The sequence below is a fragment of the Panthera onca genome, chromosome A3 (assembly GCF_046562875.1).
Source record: "Panthera onca isolate mPanOnc1 chromosome A3, mPanOnc1 haplotype 2, whole genome shotgun sequence".
Taxonomy (NCBI): Eukaryota; Metazoa; Chordata; class Mammalia; order Carnivora; family Felidae; genus Panthera; species Panthera onca.
The window spans coordinates 94,894,243-94,920,826 of NC_138341.1; the positions used below are offsets into that span (position 1 = coordinate 94,894,243).

Sequence of the window (26,584 nt, forward strand, 5' to 3'; positions counted from 1 at the left end):
TCCTTTTTAATACATAACAATAAGTGGGAGTGTGGTAATTGCAGATTGTTCAGCTATTAATGCTATTTACAGGAACACATTTTAGAGAGAACATTGTTTTCTGAAGAAACAATAAACAATGGCTTGTCTTTTGTTCTCCCATGGAAAAATATTCTTTGGTAGGTATTTTTGGGCTAGAGAAATTTTAGAAGAGAATCTTTTCGTAGTAAGACATTAAATAAATTACCTGCCTTCCCCCACCCCCCTACTAGAGTCTCACATTGAATGTGTGCAGCATGGTCCTTTTGTTAAGACCCAGGCCGTTTGTGTCACCTATTTGCTTCCCTCCTCTGGATCCCCATGGAGTGCTAGGCTGTCCCCCTGCAGGAGCACTATGCACTTGGTCTGCCCTCAGTCTCAGCTTCGCAGAGCTGTCCTCTACCCCTGAGGGGTCATTGCTGGAAGGCAGGGGCTATGCTTTATTCCATCTCATTCCCCTCACAGCAGCTGATGTGGTACCTGCAACTGAGTTAGTTAGCACTCAAGAATTTTGTCAATTTACTGTGAAATGTTCTTGAGATTATCAAAACGATATGGGTTTCATTTCGGACTCCCTTTTTAATGAGTGGGTATTAAATCTGTTCCAAGTTTTATTTTTCAGCTGATCCTAGAAAAATTAATATTTTAATAAGACCATAATTTAAAAGGCCCACTATAATTTAATACAAACACCGATGTATACGGCTTCAGAATTTACAAAATCCTTTCTGGTCTGTCTCTGTTGCATTGTGAGAGCACCGTGGGGCAGGTTGTGTTTTCACTCCCATTTACAGGTGTTGAAATTGCTGCCCAGGAGACAAACTACCTGCCCAAGATCAGAGAGCAAAGTAGTTGTACCTTTTAGGAGTTTTCTATCCAAATCCCTCCTCTTCCTTTTTCCTCATTCTTCCCAACATCTGCCTAAAAGCGACTTTGTTTAAAGAAAGTGCTTTCGGGATACCTGGGTGGCTCAGTCAGTTAAGCATCCAACTTTAGCTCAGGTCATGATTTCATGTTTCGTGAGTTCGAACCCCATATCATGCTCTCTGCTGTCAGCACAGAGCCCACTTCAGATCCTCTGTCCTCTTTCTCTCTACCCCTGCCCTGCTTTCTTTCTCTCTCTCTCTCTCTCTCTCTCTCTCTCTCTCTCTCTCATTCTCTCTTTCTCTTTCAAGCATAAATAAACATTAAAAAAAGAAAGTACTTCTGAAGCCCCCCCCCCAAGTGAATTTCATTATGTGTAAATCAAAAACCAAAATGTTAAACAGATATTCCTAGAATTCGAAGCACCGAGCCATTTGTCAACCCATTAGAGGTATTGAAATTATTCTAGATGGTCTAATTCCTTTCCTTTACCTCTTTCCTTCCTGCTGTGCTGGGATTCAAGTGCACTGGGCTCTCCCTCATGAACAAACTGGCCAGGGGCTGTCTCAGGTTTGCTGAAACTACTGCTTTGTTAATGCTTCTAACCCGTGGTTTCCTCAGAAGTGGGTGGACAGCTAGCTCCCTTGGGGAATTTTCTCTCAGATTTAAGCCATTCTTGAGAGCTCATTGTCCAAACACATTAAATTGCAAAAAAGAAGAAGAACACGTTATATGTCTGTTGCCCAAGATGAGATGAAACTAAAACGTTACCTGTTGGGACTGCTCTACATGTTATGTCCAGTCCTCCAACACATTGGTGCAGTAGGTTTGTAGACCCCCAGAATTGAATGACCAGCACATTGCCCATATTTCTCTTCCTTTCTTTTTTCTTTTTTTTTTTTTAATATAGAGCACAAAATGTGGAAAGCTTCGATTTTGCTCCCACGTGTAGGTGGAGTAATTTTACTTACAAGGAAGCAAACTAGAGAGTGTGCATTTTGTGTTATCCTACAATGAAAAGAATGGATAATAATCATATTCCAAAACTTATTTCCTTTCCAGTATGAGAACACACCAGAAGACACCGAATAGCTTTTCCTTTTTAACTTGTTCCTGGTCATGGGCTAGGAGAGAATGGAGAACTCCATGCCACCAGGCAGGCTCACCTTCATCCACACTTGAGAGCCAGGCTTCCCAATTTCAGCAAAGGAGAAGGAAATACTTTTAAATTCACTAGACACTCATGTTTAACAGCATCAAAAGCTCTAAGGCTTTTAGCAGAGTTGAGACTTCAAGTAAATGAACACAGAAGTCACAAATTATGTGGGAAAAATAGGGATCCTGGTTTCTTGTTGGAATCCTGGGAGATTTCTTGGTGTTTTTTCCATAGAATCCTCTAACAGTGCGTATGCTTCACTTCCATGGGTGCATGCACAGACCCATGCAATTTCTATCCAGGGGTTTCCTAAGAATATTTTGATGGGAGACTCATTTCTCTTTAGAGCATAGCATTTTATACCCAGTTCCCTCATTTGATAATATTTCTCTGAGAATGATCTGTGTATATTTTGGAGGCACATTTTTTAAAAAGTTTATTTATTTTGAGAGAGAGAGAGAGAGAATCCCAAGCAGGCCTCACACTATCAGTGTGGAGCCCAGTATGGGCCTTGAACCCATGAACGGTGAGATCATGACCTGAGCCAAAATCAAGAGCCAGATACTCAACCGCCTGAGCCACCCAGGTGTCCCTTGGAAGCACATGTTTAAGCCAGAGCATTTAATGACTTCACTTGAAAGTATAACTCTAAAAAGTATTAACTGCATTTATAAATGATTATTAGGCAAAGTGAATGAGATGAAAGAATAATTTGTGTTTCAGAGCTAAATAATGGCCTCAGGATGATGCTCTGGGTCTACATATGAGGCCCGTTATTCACGGATGTCAAATGGTGCTTCACTGACCCTGCATTAACATTTTCTCTTCCTAAAGAAGAGGAGCGTGCTTGGGTTTGTGTCTAGACCTTGGGGGCAATTTCTGACCTTCATCGATCTCCTACTCCATCTCTGTAAGTGAAAGAATTGAATGATGATCTCTTAGATCTTTCTTCTCTAGGTTTTCACAGTTCCAGAGGAACACAAGAAATATCCTTGTTACCCAAATTCAGTAGAGAGATGTTTTCCCTACTGAATTTTCCATACTTTATGCTAAGGTAGTGCAAGTGTACAATCTGGATTCTAGCATGAGAGTGACATGAGTATTCTTCTTGACACCATTGGCAGTGTTGACTGAGACTTCACTGCACCTTGCAGCCATGGCATTAGGCTATACCTGAACATATTAATAAGCCTGTGGTTTCATCTAAACCACATTTCTTTTGTATATTCTAAGAATATATTTCCAGCTGATGCATTCCTGAGACAGGATGCACAGTATACCTGGGGAGAGTATGGCTGCCTGTTCCTGTGGTACCTATATTAATTATAGGAGTGCATGTTTTACTCATTGCAGTAATTCCTACCTTAATGATATTACTTGCACAATTATGCTCTATAAGCACACTTCTAACTATCCTGTTATCTGTGATGTCAGTTACTTTTTGCTTCTGCTTCTGCTCCAGAACCTTGTAAAAGCTGAGGAGGAGTGGGGTGGAGGAGCCAGTGGAGAGACTTGAGCTGGCTGCCTCAGAAAAAGCAGATTTGAACATCCTCCTATCCCACCCCATCCACCCCACTCCCGGGCCCTTATAAATTCTTGGGATGTACAAACACCTCTCTGCGTCAACTTGGCCCCCAGGTTTTGTCTCATTTCAGAGTGCTGCATCTATTTGCTCTGAGTGCACCTTATACACACGGGAGTCAGATACAGCTATGACACTTTTGCTGTCATTACTCACCAGCAGACCTCATTTGCTGAAGTCCCATGTCAGGAGTTAATAACTGCTCTGAGCATCTGCATCAATCTCATTAAACCAGCCTGTTGTACAAACTGTAATGTTGGAGATTTGAGGCTTATCAGGGTCACAACTAAGACAGTCATTACATAGTCAGGCTGTGGTGTCTTCAAGGCATGATTGGTACAGCTGGTAAGTCACTTCTGTCTACAACCCTCCAGCAGTTTTTTTCACCTTATGGAATAATGAATGTGTTGAATTTCCTGGTGGGGTTGCCGTCTCCCTGTTAGTCTCCCCAGTGAGCTGTGAAATGCCCATTATAGGAAGCATACATTGAAAGCAGCTCCCCCCATCCATGGGCTGCAAGAAGGGTGTTGTGTTGGTCAGAGTAAAAGGGGCTTTATGTTCTGTTCATATTGCTGAGGACTTAGGGCTGAGAGAACAACTCAGTTCATATGACAGAGGGTGAGTTCTTACTCAGTGCATCTGATCTCCAAGCACCCTGAACATCCTTGCTCTAATTTGCTAATCCCCAAAAATATTTTGAGAAAAGGCTACTTGAGGTGTGGATACCACATCACAGGCTCTGGGTTTCTTCCCACCCCGGAAACAACAGGTCTTTCCATTTTAGACTTCCACAATTTCCCAAGATCAGGAAGGATGTCCATTCACAGTGCTTCTATTCAGTGGTGTACTGGAGATTACAGCCAGAGCATTCGGGTAGGAAAATGAGATAAAAAGAATCCAGTCTTGAAAGCAAGTAGGAAAGCTATCTATATTCACAGGCAATATAAGCTTGTATATAAAAACCCCAAGGAATTGCAACATTCACAAAAATCCCCTATTAGAATAAATTCATTAATTCAGCAAGATTACAGGATCTATATAGAAAATTAACTATGTTTCTATGCACCACAGTGGACAGTTTGAAAATGAAATTAAGAAGACAGTTTCATTAATAGCATCAAATGAATATTTGAACAAAATATTTAGGAATAAATATAACCTAGGAAGTGAAAGAGATACACTGAAAACCAAAAAACATTGCTATAAGAAATTAAAGAAGACCAAAATAAGTCAAAAAATGATCCGTGTTCCTGGATTGGAATGCTTAATATTGCTAAGATGACAATACTCCCCAAATTCATCTGCAAATTCAATGGGATCCTTATCGAAATTCCAATTTTTACAGAAATGGAAAAAGCTGATCCTAAAATTCTTAGGCAATTACAAGGAACCTTGGATAGACAAGACAATCTTGAAAAAGAACAAAGCCAGAGGACTGAGTTCGCTATTCAAAACTCACTGCAGGGGCACCTGGGTGGCTCAGTTGGTTGAGCATCTGACTTTGCCTCAGGTCATACTCTCACTCATGACTTGAGGGTTTGAGCCCCACGTCAGGCTCTATGCTGACAGCTCAGAGCCTACGCCCTGCTTCCGATTCTGTGTCTCCCTCTCTCTATTCCCCTCCCCTGTTCATGCTCTGTCTCTCTCTCAAAAATGAAGATGAAAAAAGTTTAAAAAAAAAACTTGCTGCAAAGCTACAGTAATCAAAATGGTGCTGGTGCTGGTAAAAGGTTGGATATATAGATAATGGAATAGAACTAAAAGTCCAGAAATAAACCTTTATATCTCTGGTCATCTGATTTCCAACAAGGGTGCCAAGACAGCTTAGTGGGAAAACAGTAGTCTCTTCAACAAGCAGTGCTGGGACATCTGAATATCCACATGCAAAAGTCTGCAGTTGGATTCCTGCCTCAGACCATATATAGACATTAATTCAAAATGGACCAAAGACCTAAATATAAGAGCTAAAACTATAGAAGTCCTAGATATGACACCAAAAGTACAAGCAACAAAAGAAAAAATGTAAAAATTGTACTTCGTCAAAATTAAAAATTTTTGCACAACAAAGTTTACCATCAAGCAAGTGAAAGACAACCCACAGAATGGTAGAATATATTTGCAAATCATATATTTGATTAAGGGTCTAATGCCCAGAATACATAAAAAAGTTTTATAACTAAATAGCCAAAAGACAAACAGCCTCATTTAAAAGTGGGTGAAAGACTTAGACATTTCTCCAAAGAAGATATCATAATGGCCAACAAAGCATGTGAAAAGATGTGAAAAGACTAAAAGATTAGTCACTAGGGAAATGGAAATCAAAGCTACATTGAGATGCCACTTCACACTCTCTAGAGTAGTTATAATAATTTTTAAAAAACACAAAAAAGTAGCATGTTGGCGAGCAAGTGGAGAAATTGGAACCTTCATATATTACTGGTAAGAATGCGAAATGGTGGGGCGCCTGGATGGCTCAATCAGTTGAGTGTCCAACTTCTGCTCAGATCATGATCTTATGGTTCATGAGTTCGAGCTCCACACCAGGCTGTCTGCTGTCATCTCAGAACCTGCTTCAGATCCTCTCTCTCCCTCTCTCTCTGCCCCTACCCAACTCTCTCTCTCTCTCTCTCTCTCTCTCTCTCTCTCTCTCTGTCTCTCTCAAAAATAAACAAAAGAGTATGTAAGGGTGAAGCTGCTGTGGAAAACAGTTTGTTCCTCAAAAGTTAAACATAGGATTACCTTATGAACCAGCAATTCCATTCCTAGGTATATACGCCAAAGTATTGACAGTAACTATTCAAACAAAAACTGGGTCACAGATTTTCATAGCAGCACAATCACCAAAAGGTGGAAACAACCTGAATATCCATTAACCGATGATTGGATAAACAAAATGTAGTATATCAACACAGCGGAATACTATTTAGCCACAAAAAGAAATAAAGTATTGCTACATGTTGCAATATGTATGAACTTAAAACACCTGCCCAAATAAGAGAAGCCAGGTTAAAAAAAAACAAACAAACAAAAAACAAACAAAAACAAAAAAATGTCATGTGGTGTATGTGTCCGTATCCTGAAATGTCCAGGATGGGCACATCTGTAGAGACAGAAAAGCAGATTAGAGGTTGCCTATAGGCAGGAATGGTGAAGGACTGCTTATGGGTAGACAGTTTCATTTTGAAGATGTTCTCAAATTAGATAGTGGTGATAGTGCACAATTTTATGAAAATGCCAAAAACTACTAAAATATACACTTTAAAGGGTGATTTTTTAGTACATGTAAATTATATCTCAATAAAGCTCTCCCTGGTGGTCTAGTGGTTAGGATTCAGCACTCTCAATAAAGCTCTTACAGACAACAAAGTGAAAAAGAAGCAGTTAAGACAATCTGGTGACATACCAACTTTAGTATAAAATAAAATTCATATAGTGTTTCTTAAACTCAGTCAGCCAACCAATCGCTCTTTTTTTCCTGAAGCAGACAGTCCTGATGAGTTTAAAGGCTAGCAAAATTCTTCCTCACAGATGCAGAATTAATTGCAAGCAGTCATAAAAAAAACATTCAAGACTCTCTCCTTAGGGCTGAGGGTTGCAGCAACTTTTTCTGCCCTCTGCCTGATGTTCTGTCACTCCTGAAATCCTGATGTCATACAAATAGTCAGAGCCACTCAAGTGGCCATCAGAAATTCATTTCACATTTCTCACTCCCTTTTTCCTTTGTACACTGCTGTCAGGGAAACTGTGTCTTCTCCATAGTATATTTCATGGTGAGAAGTACTAGGTGACTTTGTTTCTCCAGCTACAGAACCCAATTACTCTGTTCTGTCATATTTCTCCTGGCCTTCATAATGTAGTTACACCCAGAGAGGTCACATTTTTCCAACACTTACACAAGTCTCTGCTTCTTCTCCAAACAGATCACACCATACTCGGCCCTTTTAAACAGATAATATATAGCACATACTACCTATTCCTGGACTCAGATCTTGAAAGTAATCTTTAGCTTTGTCCTGCTATGTGTTTAGTGTCAGTGACTTCTCTGGAAGCTCAGTGCTTAAGACATGATCTGCCATGCTTCTTTTAAAGGCCGTAATCATAAAGGCTTTATTTTTATCAACAAAAATCCTACCTGAACCAATGTAGACCATGAAGAAGCCAGGTAGCAGCTTGAGGTATGTAAAGAGTGTCTTCTGCACAGAGCTGAAGGAGCAAAGTCCTACTAGCAGAAGCAAGTGGCCCAGGCCTTGAGACTTTGAAGGTTCTGTTCTTCTGGTAACTAATTTTTTTTTTTTTTTTTTTTTCTGGTCACTCAGCATTTCTGAGCTTTGCTAATAGAGAGATAATTGATACTTTCAAATATGTTCTTGAGGTACTGCAGGATTGTGGCTGCCTTTTTGATTGTTAAAGTTTATATTCAGGGTTAGTGTTAAAAGTACCCTTTTACATTCAAATATTTTGATAATTAGTAATTACACTTGGGTGTGGAATGAGTTGAACCTTTTCATTAACCAGATTAATGAGATAACCAGATCTGAACATTCTCCCTTTTACCAAACAAAAGAGCTCCCTCTAGAATTTTCTAGATAAAAGGCAGGTACATTCCCTGAAAAATGGTGGTTATTTATTACGCAGCATTTTATTTTTCTTAAAGTAAAAAATTAAAGAAGCAGTTCAGTGATTCTGTATACATGAGTTTTATTTCTTAGCAGCTCTGTTTGGCTTCCTGGAAGGTCTGAGTGACTTTAGGTGGCATAACCGGACCCGTCTGCCCCTGAGGAGCAGGCGCGAGTCCGCTAAGGAAAGGCAGGGAGACAGATGGTCGGCTATTGTGTTACAACCATCATCTGCTGGGCCATGAGCAAATATTAAGTGAATAATATATATGTAATTGGTGTGAAAGTACAGTTGCAACATTTCTAATTCCGTTTGAACGATGGCTACTTCTTGAACATTTCTGTTTCATAGAACACTATATTGAAATGTTTTTGTTTACAGGGTTAATCCATTTTAAACTGCTTTAAAGTGAACATTTTCCCCCATTTTTGACACCACTGTGCAATATTTTGAATTGAAATGGCCTGTAATGGCCCTTTTTTTTTATTTTCCATAACAACATGAGCACTAAATTATAGCTGTGCAATTATGTAAACAATGGAAATGCTTCCAGAATGAATCCTTCCTTTTAAATTTTCATTTTGTGTAATTGTTGGAAGGTTTGGAGCCATAATAAACAAAATTATTTTACACATTTATCGTTCTAAAGGTCAATTATAAGAGAACTAAAGAAACAACACTATGCAAAATGAATAAACCAATTTCTGTTGCCATCACCATATGTTTTTCTTATCACTTATGGTTTTTCCAGTTACTGTGTACATAGCATTCAATTAAAGCGATTCATTTACCAGGCTGAATGCGGTTTGTGTTTATAGAACGGTGCTTTGGAGGAGAGGAAACAACACGCCTCTATTTGAATTACCTGATTTTTTGTAAGATCAGTGATAAGAGACAGATGTTCTCACCAGTTACTTTCTCATAAGCTGGAATCTTTTGATAAGCTGCAAATTCACAATTATCATCTTACAGTGCAGCTTTCACACTCACTGTGTAGCATGCGTGTGGACTTTTAACCAGAAACAGGAGAAAAATACTAGTTTGGTGGTCTTTTTACTATATGGCAGCATGTTGCAGAATGAATTTTATTTCCTTTGAAAAAAACATGTGAAAGAACTTTGTGCTTCACACTTGTCAGTTCTCAAAAATACGCCTAATTCCTGTTTTAGAGTCCATTTTTCATTGGACTTATTGTTTAGCTTATTGTTTTTAGTCTATTTAGTGTATGGAAAAAGAAACTAATTTTTGCTACCAGAGTCACTTGTTTCAGGCAAATTCTAGAACTCCTTAGAAAAATGGAAGCTAGAAAATCTAAAAATACCATTTTCCTGTTTTGATTTTATTATTTGCCTTAGAAATTATATACATTATAATGGCTATAATGCTTTGCTAGGAATGTTATTTGAGAGCACTAATGTCTAGAGGTTTTTAATATCTGGGATAATGTCAACTAAGAGTCTTATTTATGCCACCTTCAAAATCTTCTAAAATGTTCTTTCCGAATATCAGCAAAATAATAGTCCACAGAATTCTATAAACAAAACCTACAAAGTAAATTCTAGAAAGTAAAATCCTTCAGAGTCCTTCCTTTTTGAAAAAAAAATCATTTTTTTACTTATCACCGTCTTTACTCCTGTATGGTACTTTTCAGTTCAGTTTAGAAAGGCATGTGTTCACATCTATGTCATTAGATAGGACTCTGTGGGAGGGGGTCATCCCATTTAATGGAAGAGAAACATGAAGCTCTAGGCATGACATGATCTGCCTGAAGTCACATACACTCGGCCTTGAACCTAAGCCTTGAGACCCCAGTCCCAGTGCACTTTTCATCACACCAGGGTTTGAGTGCAGGGGCATTTCCCACTGGTAGTCACAGGAGAGGTTTCACTAAACAGCCTCCAGTCACCCAGGAAGAACGATGGCCCCTTTCCTCACCTCCATCAGTCCTTGATACTCTCTCAGGCCAGTTGGAGCAGGTACAGAACTCTCACACCACCCTGAAGACCAAACCGCCCTTTGTAACAAGGGGAGCCTCCATCAGATAGTGATATGTAGCAAAAATTGAGTAGCCTTGATTTACTGTTACTGTATTGACATAGGACTGTTTTCTACTTGTGACATAGGACACTGATTTTCCAGAATAATATTATTTAAGTTTAAAAAAAATGAGTTGCTTTGAAAAAGAGACAAATAATGTTCACTTTGGATGTGAATTTGGCAGAAGGCATGAGGTTGTACATGAATAATTTGACCATTTGGGAAGCACAGTCCTGTCTATATATGAAGCCTTGGAGTCTGTGCAAAAAGTTTCAGAGTCTCAAGATTTTTATTTTTTCAGAGATTCCAGCAATAGCTATGATCTTACTGTGATTAAAGTGGGAGGAGAGGGGAGCCTGGGTGGCTCAGTCAGTTAAGCAGCTGACTTCGGCTCAGGTCACGATCTCGCAGTCCATGAGTTCGAGCCCCGCGTCGGGCTCTGTGCTGACAGCTCAGAGCCTGGAGCCTGTTTCAGATTCTGTGTCTCCCTCTCTCTGTGCCCCTCCCCTGTTCATGCTCTGTCTCTCTCTGTCTCAAAAATAAATAAACGTTAAAAAAAAAAAAAAGTGGGAGGAGAAGGTGAAAGAAGATTCTACTAGATACCAGTGGAGCCCTCAATGGATGTCCCTCCATTGAGTATATGCAGCTGTTCTCTTTTAAGCACCACACAGTCATTCCTAATTTTAACATGTCATCACAAAGACAGAATCTTTGGGTTGTTCCATTTCAGTGTGGACAAGCAAAATAAGCAGGCATATGGCCATAATTTGGCTGACTAACCATACAGTTCCCTCTTTGACTCCCACATTACCCCTACCCCAGTGCTGCCTTTAACTGGCGACAGCTACCCAGGCCCCACTTCTCCTCAGGGCTCTGTCTTACGTGGGTGGCATAGTAGGGTAGGCTAGCCATCTGTTATTTTGCCCTCTCTTTCCAATCTTCTTGCCCATAGAAACAGGTTCCGTTGAAGTGACTGGCGCAGATCCAGAGGCGGGGAGCTGTGTGACTCTATCTCGGCTCCATGTGTTTCTGCTGTCTTTAGCATTGATGGCAACTTAGTAATTTTTGGTGAATGCCCCATTTACAGAGCATTTCACCTTTATACACATGAATCTTATGAAGCAAAATGATTTCATTTATAAATTCTGGCCTCTGCTTGTTAAAGGATTTAGTTCCTAATTCCCATAAACTTGTCACAGAAAAATTTTTTTTAATTAAAATTCTAAATTCCAGTGGTGAAAATGGCTTATTTAAGTTTGTGCCAAAGATTTTAAAAATCTTCAGGGTTCAAGGCTTAGTTCCTCATCTCAACAGATGGAATGAACACAAACATAACCAAGTTAACATGGTGGTTGTTTGCATTATTAATCTTCAGATACACAGCATTCTGCTACCTTGCTGGCCAGGTTGACATGAATCCTTTCAGTGTGGCATATGTCAACAGAAATGTTCTTCCATCTGCTGCCGGGTAGCTTGATGCCTGATATTCCTAGACAAGGCCCAGCACAATGCGCACCTCTGTGAGTAATTACAGGTGTGTGGTGAGGAGCCCAGGGCATTAATCAGAGGCTTAATTATGAAAAAGGTGGATCTTTTGTTCCACTCTTGGAGCATGAGTTTACTACACACTTTCTAAACTACAGCGTCCATCTGCTCAGCCCCTTAGAATGTTTGCCTTGGCTGATATGGACCCTAAAGTGTATCAAAGGACATGATTAAAGCAGGGTTAAACATTAACTTGGGAGAAGTGTGGTTCAGGTTTTTCTTTCCTCCCCTCCTTTATCTGTCTGTTTACCTATCTCTGTATTTTTGGTATAGGAAAAACTCTGCTGAAACGCTAAAACTTTAAATTAGTACTAGCTAAACTACCACATATGAGCTCTAATGGAGTAAGCACAGAATAGTCATTTTAAGGATATGAACAGCACAATTTGTAGAAACCAAATAAATCCATTACATAGGGACAAAAACAAGTCTTGGGAAAAAAATGTATTGTGAACACATAAAAATTCTCTTTCAAGATTAACAGATTGTGAAATGAGGTAAAGGACCTTAACATGTTAGGATTTAGTGTGTTGCTACTACTTTGTTCTAATTTAATCAAATTGAATCAGGATTATTTTATTCATTTATTTTAAGTTTATTTATTTTCAAACAGAGAGTGTGTGTGTGTGTGTGTGTGTGCGAGTGGATGAGGGGCAGAGAGAGAGAGGGAGAGAGAGAATCCCAGACAGATTCCACACTGTCAGTGCACAGCTTGATGCCGGGCTTGATCTCATGAACCGTGAGGTCATGACCTGGGCCAGCTCAAATCAAGAGTCAGACACTTAACCAACTGAGCCACCCAGGTGCCCCAGGATTATTTTAAAGGATTTTTAAAATAGCCATAGAAAAGAAATCAGATTCTTTAAAATTTTGCTTCTTGGCTTGTATTTTGAGACTAACTATAGATTGAATAACTACAAGACACATACCTCTAGTAGTTGAGTATGTTTGATTAATGTGCATGGCCTAGAAGTACGTAAGAGAAGTTTGTGGTTTTCTGACTAATTCCCTGTGCACACACACACTCGCACAGGTGGCTTCAGAGATGTGGCCTGGCTGTGGGTGGCATGAACACTATCTGGTGGTGGAGCCCTGCTCTGCCACAGGCTGGAATGTGGTGGCTGTCTCAGAACAGAGCTGGTGGGCAGGGGCCAGCCTGCCACCCACCACGGACAGGCCATTCCAGACACGGCAACACCAGGTGTCTCGGCAGTCGGGGGTCTTCATGTTGCACGCCACGTAAATGGCAGCTGCTACATTTGCACTTTTACCTGGTGTTCTCACTTGTACCCAGAGCCACACTGACTGCCCAAGCTTAGAGTGTGACCGTGCTCTATTCATTCCCATTGTTTAACACATAGAACTATCCGAAGAGTTAATATTTCCATCTCTTTGCCTACTTAAAGATTTTTTAATGAAACAGTGTGCTTTAACTTTTGAAAATTGGAGAGTTTTGAAAGTGATAGGTGTTTGCAGGTCTTATTTATATATCTACCTGAATACTCCCTGGAGCTTGTCTGAAGCTTTCACCTTAAGGTGAAAGACAGAAGTGCCTAGTCCCAATGCCATGATTTAGATTTTGGGCATGTCATCTTACAACTTAGTGTCCCTTCTCTTACCTGTACAATGGGTGCAATAGCACTTGGACTAAGTCATCTCCCAGTACCCATTTTACTGAAAAATTTCTGTGACCCTCGTTCCCTTAGATTATATATATAATCTAATCTAAGTGGCCATATATACAAATGAACTGTCTACTCTGGAATTTTGTTCTTGAAAATTACAGTTGTGCTTTCTTATCTCTGCCTCTAGGATATCTTAAATACCATTATAAGGCACTGTCCACCGCGCTTTTTCTCCCTGGGTTTGCCTGGCTTCTCAATGCTGGTGGGGGACTTCATCACGGCTGCTGCCAGGGTCCTCAGTACAGACACGCCGGCGGTGAGTATGACAATGCTCAGCATCCAAACTCCCAGGAGACTTCACAATCGCTAACAAGGTTCAGATTTCTCCACTCTTAACAGGTGTTGACTCATTAGTGCAATGTGAAACTGGGCTCTGGGGTAGATGCCCTGGCAGCTGATGTGTGAAATTGTAGGATAAGATGACACACTGGTATTGGGAAGGCGTTTCATCAAAAGGCCAGAGTGTGAAAAATCATATCCTCACTAATGTTTCAGTACATTTACACAGTCAGAAGCAGGAGTTGTCTCTTAGAGTCTATTAGCATTTTCCAGTAAATGGTGGCACAGAGATGTCTGTAGTAAAGAGAGAATTTTAAGTGTACATTATCAATAATTTTTTAAATTATTATCTTGGTTTTTATAAGTCTAACAAAATATTTTTTAATGTGAGAACACTTAAATTTTAAGCAGATGATGAATACATATTATTAATTGTGCAGTAAAACTCTGGCAAAATTCTTACACTAAACAATGAGAATCGAGTGGACTAAATGAACATTCATGGCTACAAAAAGATTATCTGCAATCTCCACATTTACTTCCACTATTAGCACAATGTGTTAATGTCTTTTGGTAGAACACTCTTATACATTTACACATAAAGGGCCTCTCACTTTTGTGCTCTGTACACCTGTTACCTGTTCAGACTCATTGTTTTCCTTTTCAAATGGTGTGAATATAATTAGCTTTACTGTTTTCCAGGGACTTGTATTGAAATCAATATGAGTATTTAGCTACCTAAATTTTGTTTGATATATTGCTACTTTTTCACTCTACTTCTGTCTCCTCTGCAGGGTAAATTCAAACTCCAACCCTGGATTTTAATTTAAGTTGTTTTTAATACCTTATGTATAGATGGTATTTCATGCTGGCATTTTCATGTGCTAACTTTTTCTTATAAGGATAAGTTAAAAAGCAAAGGGAAGGGAAAAGAGAGAGCAATGAAAGGGAAGGATAAAAAAGAAAGGTAGAAGAAAAAAGGAAGAAAGATGTTGAATTTGTTCAACTGTTTTTTTTAAGGAATAGGAAATTTTTATACTTCTTTGTTTCTGAAAAAGATTTTAGGATAATCATTCTCAAAGAACCTTCAAATTTATTTTTTATCATTCAGATCAACATTGAACAAATTCACAAGATACAGGAAGGAAAACCATACTTCTTTATTAATAGTTTCCTTACTTGATACTAGGGTTTCCTATAAAAATGCCACACCCTTTCTAGAGATGATGCCATGCACGGCAGTCATTCTCTGTGAAAACTTTTCTCTTGGCTAGGTAAGATATTAAAGTAGCTTTCCAAAATATATTTTTTTAGAAAGAGAAAGAAAATATGATCATGTGAATGTAAAAGTTACATGAAAGAATAGTAACTATAAATTGCCTTGAATTTCTCTCTTAGTTTAAACTTGAAGTTTAAAGTTGTAGGGGAACTGGTGATGGGGCACACCTACTCAGTCAAGTTTTTGGCTAACACAAGTTAAATACAAGTTTGAAGTACCCCTGCTATGCCCTGCTGAGGGAAAGAGAAACGCACACACAGGTCACCAAAATATGGGTTGGAGCTTGTGCTCAGCAAACATTCTTCACAGTAGCCTAAAACTAGAACTAATCCAAATGTCCATCACCAGTGGGACAGATCAGTTGTGTGCACATAGGACAGAGTATTGCATATATTCCCCTTCCCATGCTTTACCCTGGAACTCTAGAGGGTCGGACCTGGGTTCCATCCCAGTGTTGCCTTGTATTGTTCTCTAACCTTAGACAATATGCTTATACACATGAGCCTCATTCTCTTCATTCTCCTCATTCTCCTGTGTGTAAATTGGGACTCACCCTAGGCTCAGTGCTTAGGCCAAAAAAGTATTGTCATTTACCACATTCATTGAATAAAGCTGTGTAACAAACTCCTTAATTTTATTTAAGATCTGATGTTTTATATCTAGTTGTTATATAGCCTAGCACGCAATCTAAAAGTCCACAGTTCAAGCCAGGCTCATGTACAACACGATAGTTAAGCCACTCAGGGGAAGGTATCAATCTCAATGAAGTCTAAACCAGGATTGTCTGATGGGTAAGTCTAAAAAAAAGAAAAAGAAAAAAAAAAAAAAAGAAAAAAGATTGATGGATAAAGGGCAGCAGATAATGAGGGCCAACAAAGCAAGGCTGTTTGAGAAATGTTTACTGTGGGCCTACTACATGCTGGGACCTGGCCTGGCTGAGTATGACAGGGCCCCTAGCCTCAAGGAACCAGATGGGTACACCAAGTGTTTAATATTTGTGCATGAGTTTCTAGCAGCCACAGTAAAATCACATCCAGAACCCACGGGGGCACCAACTGAGGAAGTGTTCATTCTGCCGGGTAAGAAGTGGAGGGGAAGACATACATTAGAAAGGTCTTCATGGAAGAAGTGAAGCTGAAGCAGAGACCCGAAAGACCATCAGTGTCCGTCAGATAAACAGGGACAGCAGCAGCCTCCCCTTATCTCAGGATGGTATTTATTGAGCACCCACTGGGGTAGAGAAGTGATGAAGACCACCTAACCCCTGCCTTTGTGGGGTTATAAATATTAAGTGACTAACAGCTCAGAAAGTGATGTATGCAAAGAAAAAAACCCAAAGCAGGGATGCTGGAGACCTCAGAGGTGGAATGACACAATGTTTTGAGTTTGCTTCTTAACATAAAATAAAGGAAAGGAAAGGCCTCGGATAAGGGGACAGAGTGCTGGTGATGGGGTAGGGTTACACAGAAGGACAGGACCGTGGTCTAGGTGGAGCTTGTCAGTGTGAGATCCCTCTGGACCCCTGAGGTGAGATGACATACAAACCTGGACTTCAGGTGGGAAGTCTGGTCTAGACAGAAATATTGAGGAGTCCAACATTTAGGAGGCATTGAAATCTTGGGGCTGAATAACCTTTGGGAGTGAGTATAGATCTGAAAGAGAAGAGGGCACAGAACCACACTCAGTGTCCCGGAGTTTAGATCCTGAGGAAACAAGGCGTTCCAGCACTGAGACTGTCAGACCACCTTAGGAGCCCAGAAAGGTGTCCCAGGGCCAAATGGTGCAGGTGTTCCCAGGCACGAGGGAGCTGGCACCTACATCGTCGCTGGCGTGGGGTCAGGTGAGGAAAGGCCTGGGTGGTGACCACAGGTCATGTAACATGGAACTGTACTCACTGACGGACTTTGGCTAGTCTTAACATTTTCAGTTTGCTCTAGTGGTTTCAAATCTTCGTATTTAAAAAATGAAATAAACCATTAAAGATACAGCAACTTCATCCCTGATGCTATGGCTGCACTCATAGCTGCCTTCACTCTGGCCTGTACTGCGCTTCAGTGACTGACACTCTGCTCTCCCTGAGAGCATCCATCACCCCACACTCCTGCTCCATTCTGAGGGCATCACTGCTCAGGCAGAATGAGATGGGAACTGTGCTACGTGGCCCTGGGGGTTATTCCCTGAGAGCCCTGGGTGTCTTTCTCAGACTCCGTCCCTGGGGAACTCCAGGGCCTGTATGGCCTCCCGGCTCTGTGCACCTGGGGCCTTTTTCAGGTCCATGGGTGCCTGGGTCCTCTGCCTTTTCTATTCCCACTGCCCGTACCATGCCTCTCACCCCTCACCTCACTCCCTCACTCCACCAGCCTGGCTGGCTCCTGTGGCTTATGCGACTTTTAGCAGCGGTTGGTCTTAGTGTCCCTAACTATCCTGAACAGAACAAATCATTGCCTCGTTTTGGTTCCCATAGAATATCTCTCTGTGTGTTTTATATTGTCTTTTGTTTACCTGTGTGCTGATGAGAACCAAGCGAGGTAAAAGATGAATGCTCTGCGTTCTTGTGATATCCCTACTCTATGGCTCACATAGCAAGTGCTTTCCTGAATTACGTATAACCGCTATTTGCCTTTCCTCCCACACTCCACATGCTACACTGCCATCTCTCTGGGGGAGGGAGACTCCCTTTCATTTCCTACCCCAGGTGCTTAACAATATAGGCCCAGTGTGGACCCTGGAATTAGATGGCCTCAGTGCAAATCAGGGTCTGTCACTTGAAAAGCCACTGAATTTCTCCGAGCCTCAGTTTTCTCACTTGTAAAGTAGAAATGATAATAGTATCTAGGTCATTGGGTTGCTGAGGGTATTCTAGGAGGAAATGCTTGTACAGCATTTAGAACAGTGCTTAGCACTGAGTGAGAGCTCTGTGTTTGCCACCATTATTATAATTGCTAGATAGTAGTAGGTAGACAGAAAAACGGATGGCTGGGTGGCTCAGTCGGTTAAGCATCTGCCTCTTGATCTTGATTTCGCAGTTTGTGCTCTGCGCAGATAGCGGGGAGCCTGCTTGGGATTTTATGCCTTCTCTCTCTCTCTCCCTCTCCTATTCATCCCCCCCTCAAAAATACATAAACTTTAAAAAAAAAAAAAGATGGACAGATGGGAAGGTGGGCGAATGACATACCTCTGTAATCGTGGTGTCTGCCCTATTCTTGGCTAATCATAGCTGCTAGTAAGTGTTGGCTGAATTGAAATCTTGTGAAATGCCTCCTTTGATATATTCCTTTATTTTTCTACTGGATTTTTTTTATTTAAATATATGAAATTTATTGTCAAATTGGTTTCCATACAACACCCAGTGCTCATCCCAAAAAGATGCCCTCTTCAATACCCATCACCTACCCTCCCCTCCCTCCCACCCATCAGCCCTCAGTTTGTTCTCATTTTCTAAGAGTCTCTTATGCTTTGGCTCTCTCCCACTCTAACCTCTCTCTCTCTCTCTCTCTTTTTTTTTTTTTTTCCTTCCCCTCCCCCATGGGTCCCTGTTAAGTTTCTCAGGATCCACATAAGAGTGAACACATATGGTATCTGTCTTTCTCTGTATGGCTTATTTCACTTAGCATAACACTCTCCAGTTCCTTCCACGTTGCTACAAAGGGCCATATTTCATTCTTTCTCATTGCCACATAGTACTCCATTGTGTATATAAACCACAATTTCTTTATCCATTCATCAGTTGATGGACATTTAGGCTCTTTCCATAATTTGGCTATTGTTGAGAGTGCTGCTATAAACATTGGGGTACAAGTGCCCCTTATGCATCAGTACTCCTGTATCCCTTGGGTAAATTCCTAGCAGTGCTACTGCTGGGTCATAGGGTAGGTCTATTTTTAATTTTTTGAGGAACCTCCACACTGTTTTCCAGAGTGGCTGCACCAGTTTGTATTCCCACCAACAGTGCAAGAGGATTCCCGTTTCTCCACATCCTCTCCAGCATCTATGGTCTCCTGATTTGTTCATTTTGGCCACTCTGACTGGCGTGAGGTTGATATAGTCCTAATTCCAGTAGTGGACAAACAAGTGATTTTGTATCACTAGATGTCAATCACTATGTGTTATTTTGCAAAGTAGTTCTTGGTGAGACAGGAAATTTGGTGGATGGTGTGTGCTCTTTCCCTGCCTTCTGAAATTCAGCGCCAACCCTTCTCCCTTATGAATTTTTGTTAACTGTCTTCACAGCAAAAATAATATTAAGTTGATATCCCTTACCCTGCCTTGTCAAGAACATTAAGACTAAAAACACATAAAAATAAAAGGTAAAAGTCATAATTGAGTCATTTGCTTTTCTGAATCTGAATGCATCTGCAGACCAGTTTTCACAGTGCTTTTTTGTATTCAAGTATAACGTTATTTTCCATTCCTTGGAAATTTGCTTTTTCATTTAGACAAACCTGTCTTGTTTAACTGTTCACCTGGAGGAAAATAACCGGCATAGTTTGATATTTCTTATCTAGGATAAAATAAAGATTCCCTCTTGAAATCATGAAAAAGTAAAGTCTGTTGCTTAAGTAAAGTTTCTGGCTTAGCAAAAGAAAAATGAGCACTTTCACTTTTTTGTGTGCAGGCACCTCATTCAGAAGCTCTCACCATTCTTGGTTCTCTTGTCTGCTTTCCAAACACCTACCGGGAGATCCCTTTGCTGCAGTCTGTGCCGGAAGTCAGTGAAGTCATCACAGGAACCGAAGACGTCAAGGTACCTGCTGCCTTTGAGTGACTCTCAGGTTTACCATCTTCTAGTTCCAGCTCTGTGGCCATCGCTTCCATTATTGTGCATTGATCCCCTTATCCCTGAAAGTTCTGCTTTATTGTTTAAATGTTTCAGTAGTTTTTGTTTTCAGAAGGCTGTTTTCAGGGGATTAAATGTCGAATCAGAGCACATCGCAGTTATAACTGATAGGTTCCTTGGGTGTTTTTTATTAGGTCTGTTTATCATGCCTATGGATCCTAATTATGTAATGAATCATCCTTTGTAATAATTTTAGGTTCAATTGTGCTGCATTAGTGCATCCAATGAGTTTATAAGGAATAATTGAAATAAACTAAATATTCAGTCCTGTTGTTAGCCTGATTAAATACTACTAATCATTTGAAATGTCAGGTTATTCATTCCTTAGAGAATAAAAGTAAGCATTTGTTCTCTCCTCAACTGACTTTGAGGCAAACAAATATGCTTTTCAAATCTCAGAATCTATCTTATCTACTTACGGTACATAATTATAATATATAATTTAGTGTACAATATATTAAAGTAAAAGAAAACCGAGCTTTTCCTATCTGAAGTCTCAATTGCTTTGCTAGGTTTTTATTGTGCACCCAGAAACCCTCTTCCCTACGCTGGCTTAATTGCCCAGGGAGGCCCTGGCTGAGACCGCAACCAGGCTGCTCCCCCGAGCCCTATGTCTCTTCCCCCCAGGTCCTCCCTGGTCCTTCAGGAGCTCCTGACTTCCAGGAACACAGTCAGAACATGTGGGAAACCAACTACTAAACAAAGTTTTTATTTTACTTAATTTTTTGTTTTTAGCATTACCTCATAAATATTTTACTGAAGAATGCCACAGAGGAACCAAATGAATGTGCAAGGTAAATGTTGACAAAAAGGTAAACTATTTTAGGATTTTAAAATACAAATTTATGTGTGAACAGTTAATGTTAAAAAAAACAACACTTTTTCCACATTACTCATACACCCACTAATAAGTATAGTAAAGGGGCACCTGGGTGGCTCAGTTAAGCATCCGACTCTTGATTTCAGCTCAGGTCATGATCTCACAGTCATGGGATCAAGCCCTGTGTCGGGCTCCACTCTGAGCATGGAGCCTGCTTAAGATTCTTTCTTTTTCTACCTCTGCACCTGTCCCTGCTTGTGTGCACATGCTCGCTCTCTCTCTCTCTCTCTCTCAAAAAAAAAAAAAAAATTTAAGTGTAGTAAGAATTATGTTGAGAATGTGCTTTACTTGATTTTTTAAAAGTGTGCCGTTATTAAGTGAAAACAGTAAGGTGCAGAAGGTTATTATTACATTTTGTGAAAGAAAAAACAAGATTACAAATATATATATGCACTCCCTGTTATTTTTAATGAAGAAGAAAATGGAAGGATAAACCAAAAACTTATACAAATGGTGTGTGTATAGGGTAGTGATTCTCAACCAGAAGAGATTTTGTACCCCAGGAGACATTTAGCAATGTCTGGAAACATTTTAGTTGCCTCTGCCAAGCATCTAAGGTCGCTGGCAGTCTGTTACCAAGATAGGTTTTCTGGGCCACCTACATAATGAAAAGTTGCAACCTGTCCTTCCAGGGTGAAGCCCAAAGCTGGGAACACTGGTGGAGGGAAACACCATTTTCTTATCCCCTGCCTCCAACCCCATAAGGTCAGCTAAGCCCAGCTAAGCCTCTTGCTGCCCGGGAATCAGCTCCTACCCTGTTCTCTTTCTAACAGCCCATCAACCATCACCACCTTGTCAGCTCTTTGATGAATTTAAGAGGATTTTTTTTTTTTTTTTTTTTGGTGGGGGGAGGTTATTTTTTTTACTAACTTCTTCAGCGGCTTTGGTGGATGGTTTAGTACACGTTTTCTAGTCTTCCATTACCAGAAGCTATAAATTCATTATCAATTTGTTCATATTAGAGTAACCTTGAATTTGGGGATAAACTCAATGTGGTTTATACAGTACTGGATCTGATTTGAGTAACATTTTGTTGAGTAAAGTTCCATTTATATTTATGGCCTGTAATTTTCTTTCCCCATCCTATCCTTATCAGGCTTGATTACAGGGTTATGTCTTCTTCCAAAATGAGTGAAGTATTGTTTCATTCTCTTAAGTCAGCAAGAGTTTTTGTAAAACTGGGAGTTCGTGCTCTTGTGTATTTAGACCTTGATGGTAAAACTATCTAAGTCTGGTTATTTATGAGAGGGTTAACCACTGACTTGTTTTCTTCCATGATTGTTTAGGAATTTTAAGGTTTTGTTTTATTTGACAGCTTAGATAAACTAAAGTCTAGAAATTTGTCCATTCCTTCTAAGTTTTGAAATACCCTTGCATTCATGATGGCTCCATTATCCTTTCGCTATCTTTTCGTAGCTCTATGCACTTCTTAATCTCTGATCCTTTTCTGTATTCTCTGATTTTTCTCACACATCTTGCCAAAGGTCTGTCAACTTTGTTAGTCTTTTCTAAGAATATACTTTTGTCTTTGTTCCAGCCTCTTTATTCTGTATTTGTTTTTATTTTCTACTTTCTGCTCTTTTTTATGTTCTTTCTTCTGCTTTCTTTACATTCTGCCACTCATTTTCTTTTCATCAGTATATTAATTCTGATATATGCCAGTATATTAACTCAGTATACTAATTCAGCCTTTCTCCTTTACAGATACCAACATTTAAGTCCCTATGTTTATTTCTAAGTGCCACTTTATCTGAGTTCTCTACGTTTGATATGTAATATTTTTCCACTGAAATTTTTTCCAGTTTCCATTATGATTCCTTCACTGAGTCATGATTTATTTAGAAATATATTCCTTCATTTTTAAACACATGGTTATTTTTATTTATCTTTTTGCTGCTGATGTCTTAAAGGCATTGTAGATTAAATATGTTGCCTGCCAAGTAACAATCTTTGAAATTGTTGAGATTTGCTCTATGGCTCAGTATGTAGTCATTTTCTGCACATGTCCTGTATATGGTTGAAAAGAATGTGTATACCATTTCTTCAGTTGTTGGGTGTAGTGCTCTAGATGTGTCCGTTTGATTAATTTTTTAATCATGTCTTTCAAATACTTTAAATCCTTTCTAATTTTTTCATCATCTTGATCATTAACTGAGAAAGATGGATTAAGATATCCCACTATTATGGTACATTTATCTATTTCCCTTATATATCTGTCAATTTTTGTTTTATATATTTTGAAGCTATATTATTAGCTGCATAGAAGTATAGAATTATCAAATCTCTATATAGAATACCATCTCTTTTATTTATTTTTGAGAGAGAGAGAGACAGAGTATGAGCAGGCGAGGGGCAGAGAGAGAGAATCCGATGCAAGCTCCAGACTCTGAGTTGTCAGCCAGCAGAGCCCAACATGAGGCTTGAACTTGTGAAACCTCAAGATCATGACCTGAGCCGAAGTTGGATGCTCAACTGACTGAGCCACCCAGGCACCCCTACCTTAAAGACTACTTATCTGATATTGATATGGATATTTTTAAATGATATTTTCTATCCTTTTATTTTTATTTTTTTCAATTTTTATTTATTTTTGAGAGAAAATACAAGTGAGCAAGCAAGGGAGGGGCAGAGAGAGAGAGGGAGACAGAATCTCAGACAAGCTCCACTCTGTCAGCACAGAGCCCTATGTGGGGCTCGAACTCATAAACCATGAGATCATGAGCTGAGCTGAAACCAAGAGTCAGACGCTTAACCCACTGAGCCACTGAGGCACCCCAATATTTTCTATCCTTTTAAATTTAACTTTTCTATATTCTTCTCTTTTAAATGTCTTTGCAAAAATTGTACATATTTTATTTTATACATTTATACTGTCTGATTTTTATCTTTTAGCTGAATCTTTAGTTCATTTACATTTGCTGCAATTACTGACATATTTGGATGTATTTCTTTCATCTTTGTATTTTGTTATTTGTCCTCAGTATTCTCTCATTTTCTCCCTTTTCTCACCTTCATTCTTCCCTTCTCCTTTCCTTCCTTTCTTCCTTCCTTCCTAACTTCCTAACTTCCTCCCTTCCAGATGATTTTTCCCACATTCCATTTTTTCTCTAATTTCTTAGGAGTCATAGACTCTCTTTCAGTTTTCTTAAAAGTTACCCTAGAAATTTTAATGGGGCACCTGGGTGGCTCAGTCAGTTAAGCATCTGACTCTTGATTTCTGTTCAGATCATGATCCCAGGATCATGAGATTGAGCCCCACATCGGGCTCTGTGCTGAATCCCACATCATTTAGGATTCTCTCCCTCTCCCTCCCTCCCTCCCTCTCTCTTTTTCTGTCTCTCTCTTTCCCCACCCCTGTCCCTCCCATGCTCAAGCACACACATACTCTCTTTCTCTCAAAATAGATAAACATTTAAAAAAAAGAAATTGTAATATGCATACTTGTGTTACTAATTCTGAAATAAGGCTGTCTTTACCCTCTTCCTAAACAATGTCAGGCCTTAGAATACAACCTTCTTATTTTATTCCTATGTTACCACGCTTCTCCTGTTCTGTCTCCCTCCTGCACCTAACTTCTGCAAGTTGGTGACTCGAGGTTTAGGGGTGGTCCTCTCCTCCCTCCATGACGCTCCTAGGTGCTCTTATTTATTCTAACTAGACTTTAAATACCACCTACTTACTAATGATACTGAATTTATTTACCTGGCCTCTTCTGTGAACCCCTCATATATTCAGGCTTATATATTAAACTGCCTACTTGATACCTCAACTTGGATGTCTTAACACATACAAAGTTAACACAACCACAGATGAATCCTTGAGTCTCCTGACCATCCCTCAGACTCCCCCCTTGGTAAAGGGCACCATCATCTCAGATTTTCAGTACAGAAACTTGGGGAAAATCCTTGATTTCTCCTTTTCACATATGCACCACATTCAAACCTTTAACATGTCTTAGCAATACCTTCCTCTCCCACTTTTTCCTTACTGTAGAAAGCCAAATGTCTGTGGAGTTAAAAATGGAATAGAATGTGTATGATATGCTCAGTCTTTATTAGCTGAGTATGAGAGGAGTTAGACAATGAAATTGAGTTCATGCAAGTGCAGATAAGCAGAAATATGATCAAGATTCCAAATAAATGGAGGAGAATCACGAGAGAAGATAGTTATAATTGTGAGTGATAATAATGTAGAAGAGTTCAGAAAAAAGAGTAAGTTACGTAAATTGGGTGGTGTGAGATGGGATGGTAGCAAACAGTTCCAGAAAGTGCGTTGGTGTACAAAGGAGAGTGAAGGTGGCATTGCCATTAGCTAAAAAAAAAGTTTTGAGAGATAGAACTCATTTGGGATCGCAAAGGACACATTTGGGATACAGAGAACCTAACTGACAGGAACTCAAACACGTAAGGGGTAACAGAGTATTAGAATCGGAAGATGCTAGATGGGGATGCTAAATGATATGTTGGAAAGAGAAAAAATAGCATGGAAGAGCAGCTATAAGCTAGTGTGGCTTTAAAACTCAAGGCAGGTGAGAGTGGTTCACATTAGGAAACCACTTTATGGGTCACAAAAGTTCTCTGTCATGCAGGGCTAATAGTTACAGAGTAATGCAGGTGTTCGTAAGAAATGAGAGATCTTTGCTCTGAATGAATTACATTTAACAGAAAGGTTAATGGGTTGTAAAAAAAAAAAAGTATGTGTATTTATAGACACACACACACACATTCAAGCATGCAAAGGAAGAGAGGCTCTTGAAGTGGTAAAAATATGATTGGGGGTATAATTCCAAGTTAGATTTTAGTGGGTTAAATAATCAGTTAAGCTGGGGGAAGATAAAAAGGCTATTTGAAAGCATGTAGAATACATGGCAAAGAGCGCAAACTAAGAATACAAAGTGCAGTTTCTAGACTGAGAATAAGCGTAGGGATGAGGCAAGAGGAGACAGTTCTATACAGTGAGGGAAGTCGAGGGTTCAAAGCGTGTGGAATTCATGTATTATGCTGTTGTCAGAGAACCAAAGAAGGCCAGGCACACCTTATAAACTGGGCTGCCCATTTATACTGAGTGCATTTAAGTAGAAGGTGACCTAGCCTCCAAAGGACTTTTAATAAACGTGTTCTGAAGCCCTTAGTCTGTCTTAATTTAAAGAGGTGAGATTCCAGTGAAATATGGTGGTTTTAAAACCTCAAAATATATTTATTTTAATTGCTGAATTATACTGAATACAAAGAACTTTTACTGTGGAGAGCTGAGCGGTACGTTCAGTTTAATTGGTACTGGATGTGACCTCTTATTACAAAGAACAACATATACATCCTACAGTTAACTTCTGGTTCCAAGCAGGGACTTGAACCCCCCTTTTGTTCTGAAAGTGACCAGGTTTGGGAGCAAGTATTTTAATTTTATATGTGGGCATTCAGAAAAAATTAACAGGAGTATGACTTTTTGATCATTGCAAAAGATAGTGGAATATATCAGTTCCAAAGAGAATTACCATTTAAAAATGATTTACAATTGAGAAAGGTAATTTTTAAAGGACTGTGTAATTTGAAGAAAGCTTTGTCCTCACTTATTGTTTAAAAGATAACAGTGCAGCTGATTCTGGAAGTTGTGTTCAAATATTCTTTACAATGGAATATAGGGTTTGTATTCTGTTTGTAGTAGGTGTTGTGTATTTTATTGTAGGGAAAACAATTACAAACTCAATTTCCAACGATTTTCTGAGATTCATGTCTTTGATTATTCGTCAAAACTATCTTGAAGCAATACAGTGTAGTTAAAAATGTCAGCAAAAATAAAATGAAC

At 39.6% G+C, this 26,584-nt stretch overlaps 1 protein-coding gene across 6 annotated transcripts in view; it reads left to right on the forward strand.

Annotated features, from left to right (window-relative positions):
• RALGAPA2 (Ral GTPase activating protein catalytic subunit alpha 2) overlaps positions 1-26,584 on the forward strand; it is a 323,002-nt gene that overhangs the window by 159,513 nt on the left and 136,905 nt on the right. For all 6 annotated transcript variants that reach the window (XM_060610992.3, XM_060611000.3, XM_060611012.3 and 3 more), the window contains 3 exons: positions 13,632-13,760; positions 19,678-19,806; positions 20,635-20,693. In XM_060610992.3, coding sequence (XP_060466975.1) covers positions 13,632-13,760; positions 19,678-19,806; positions 20,635-20,693 — 317 coding nt within the window. The remainder of the gene's footprint in view (positions 1-13,631; positions 13,761-19,677; positions 19,807-20,634; positions 20,694-26,584) is intronic.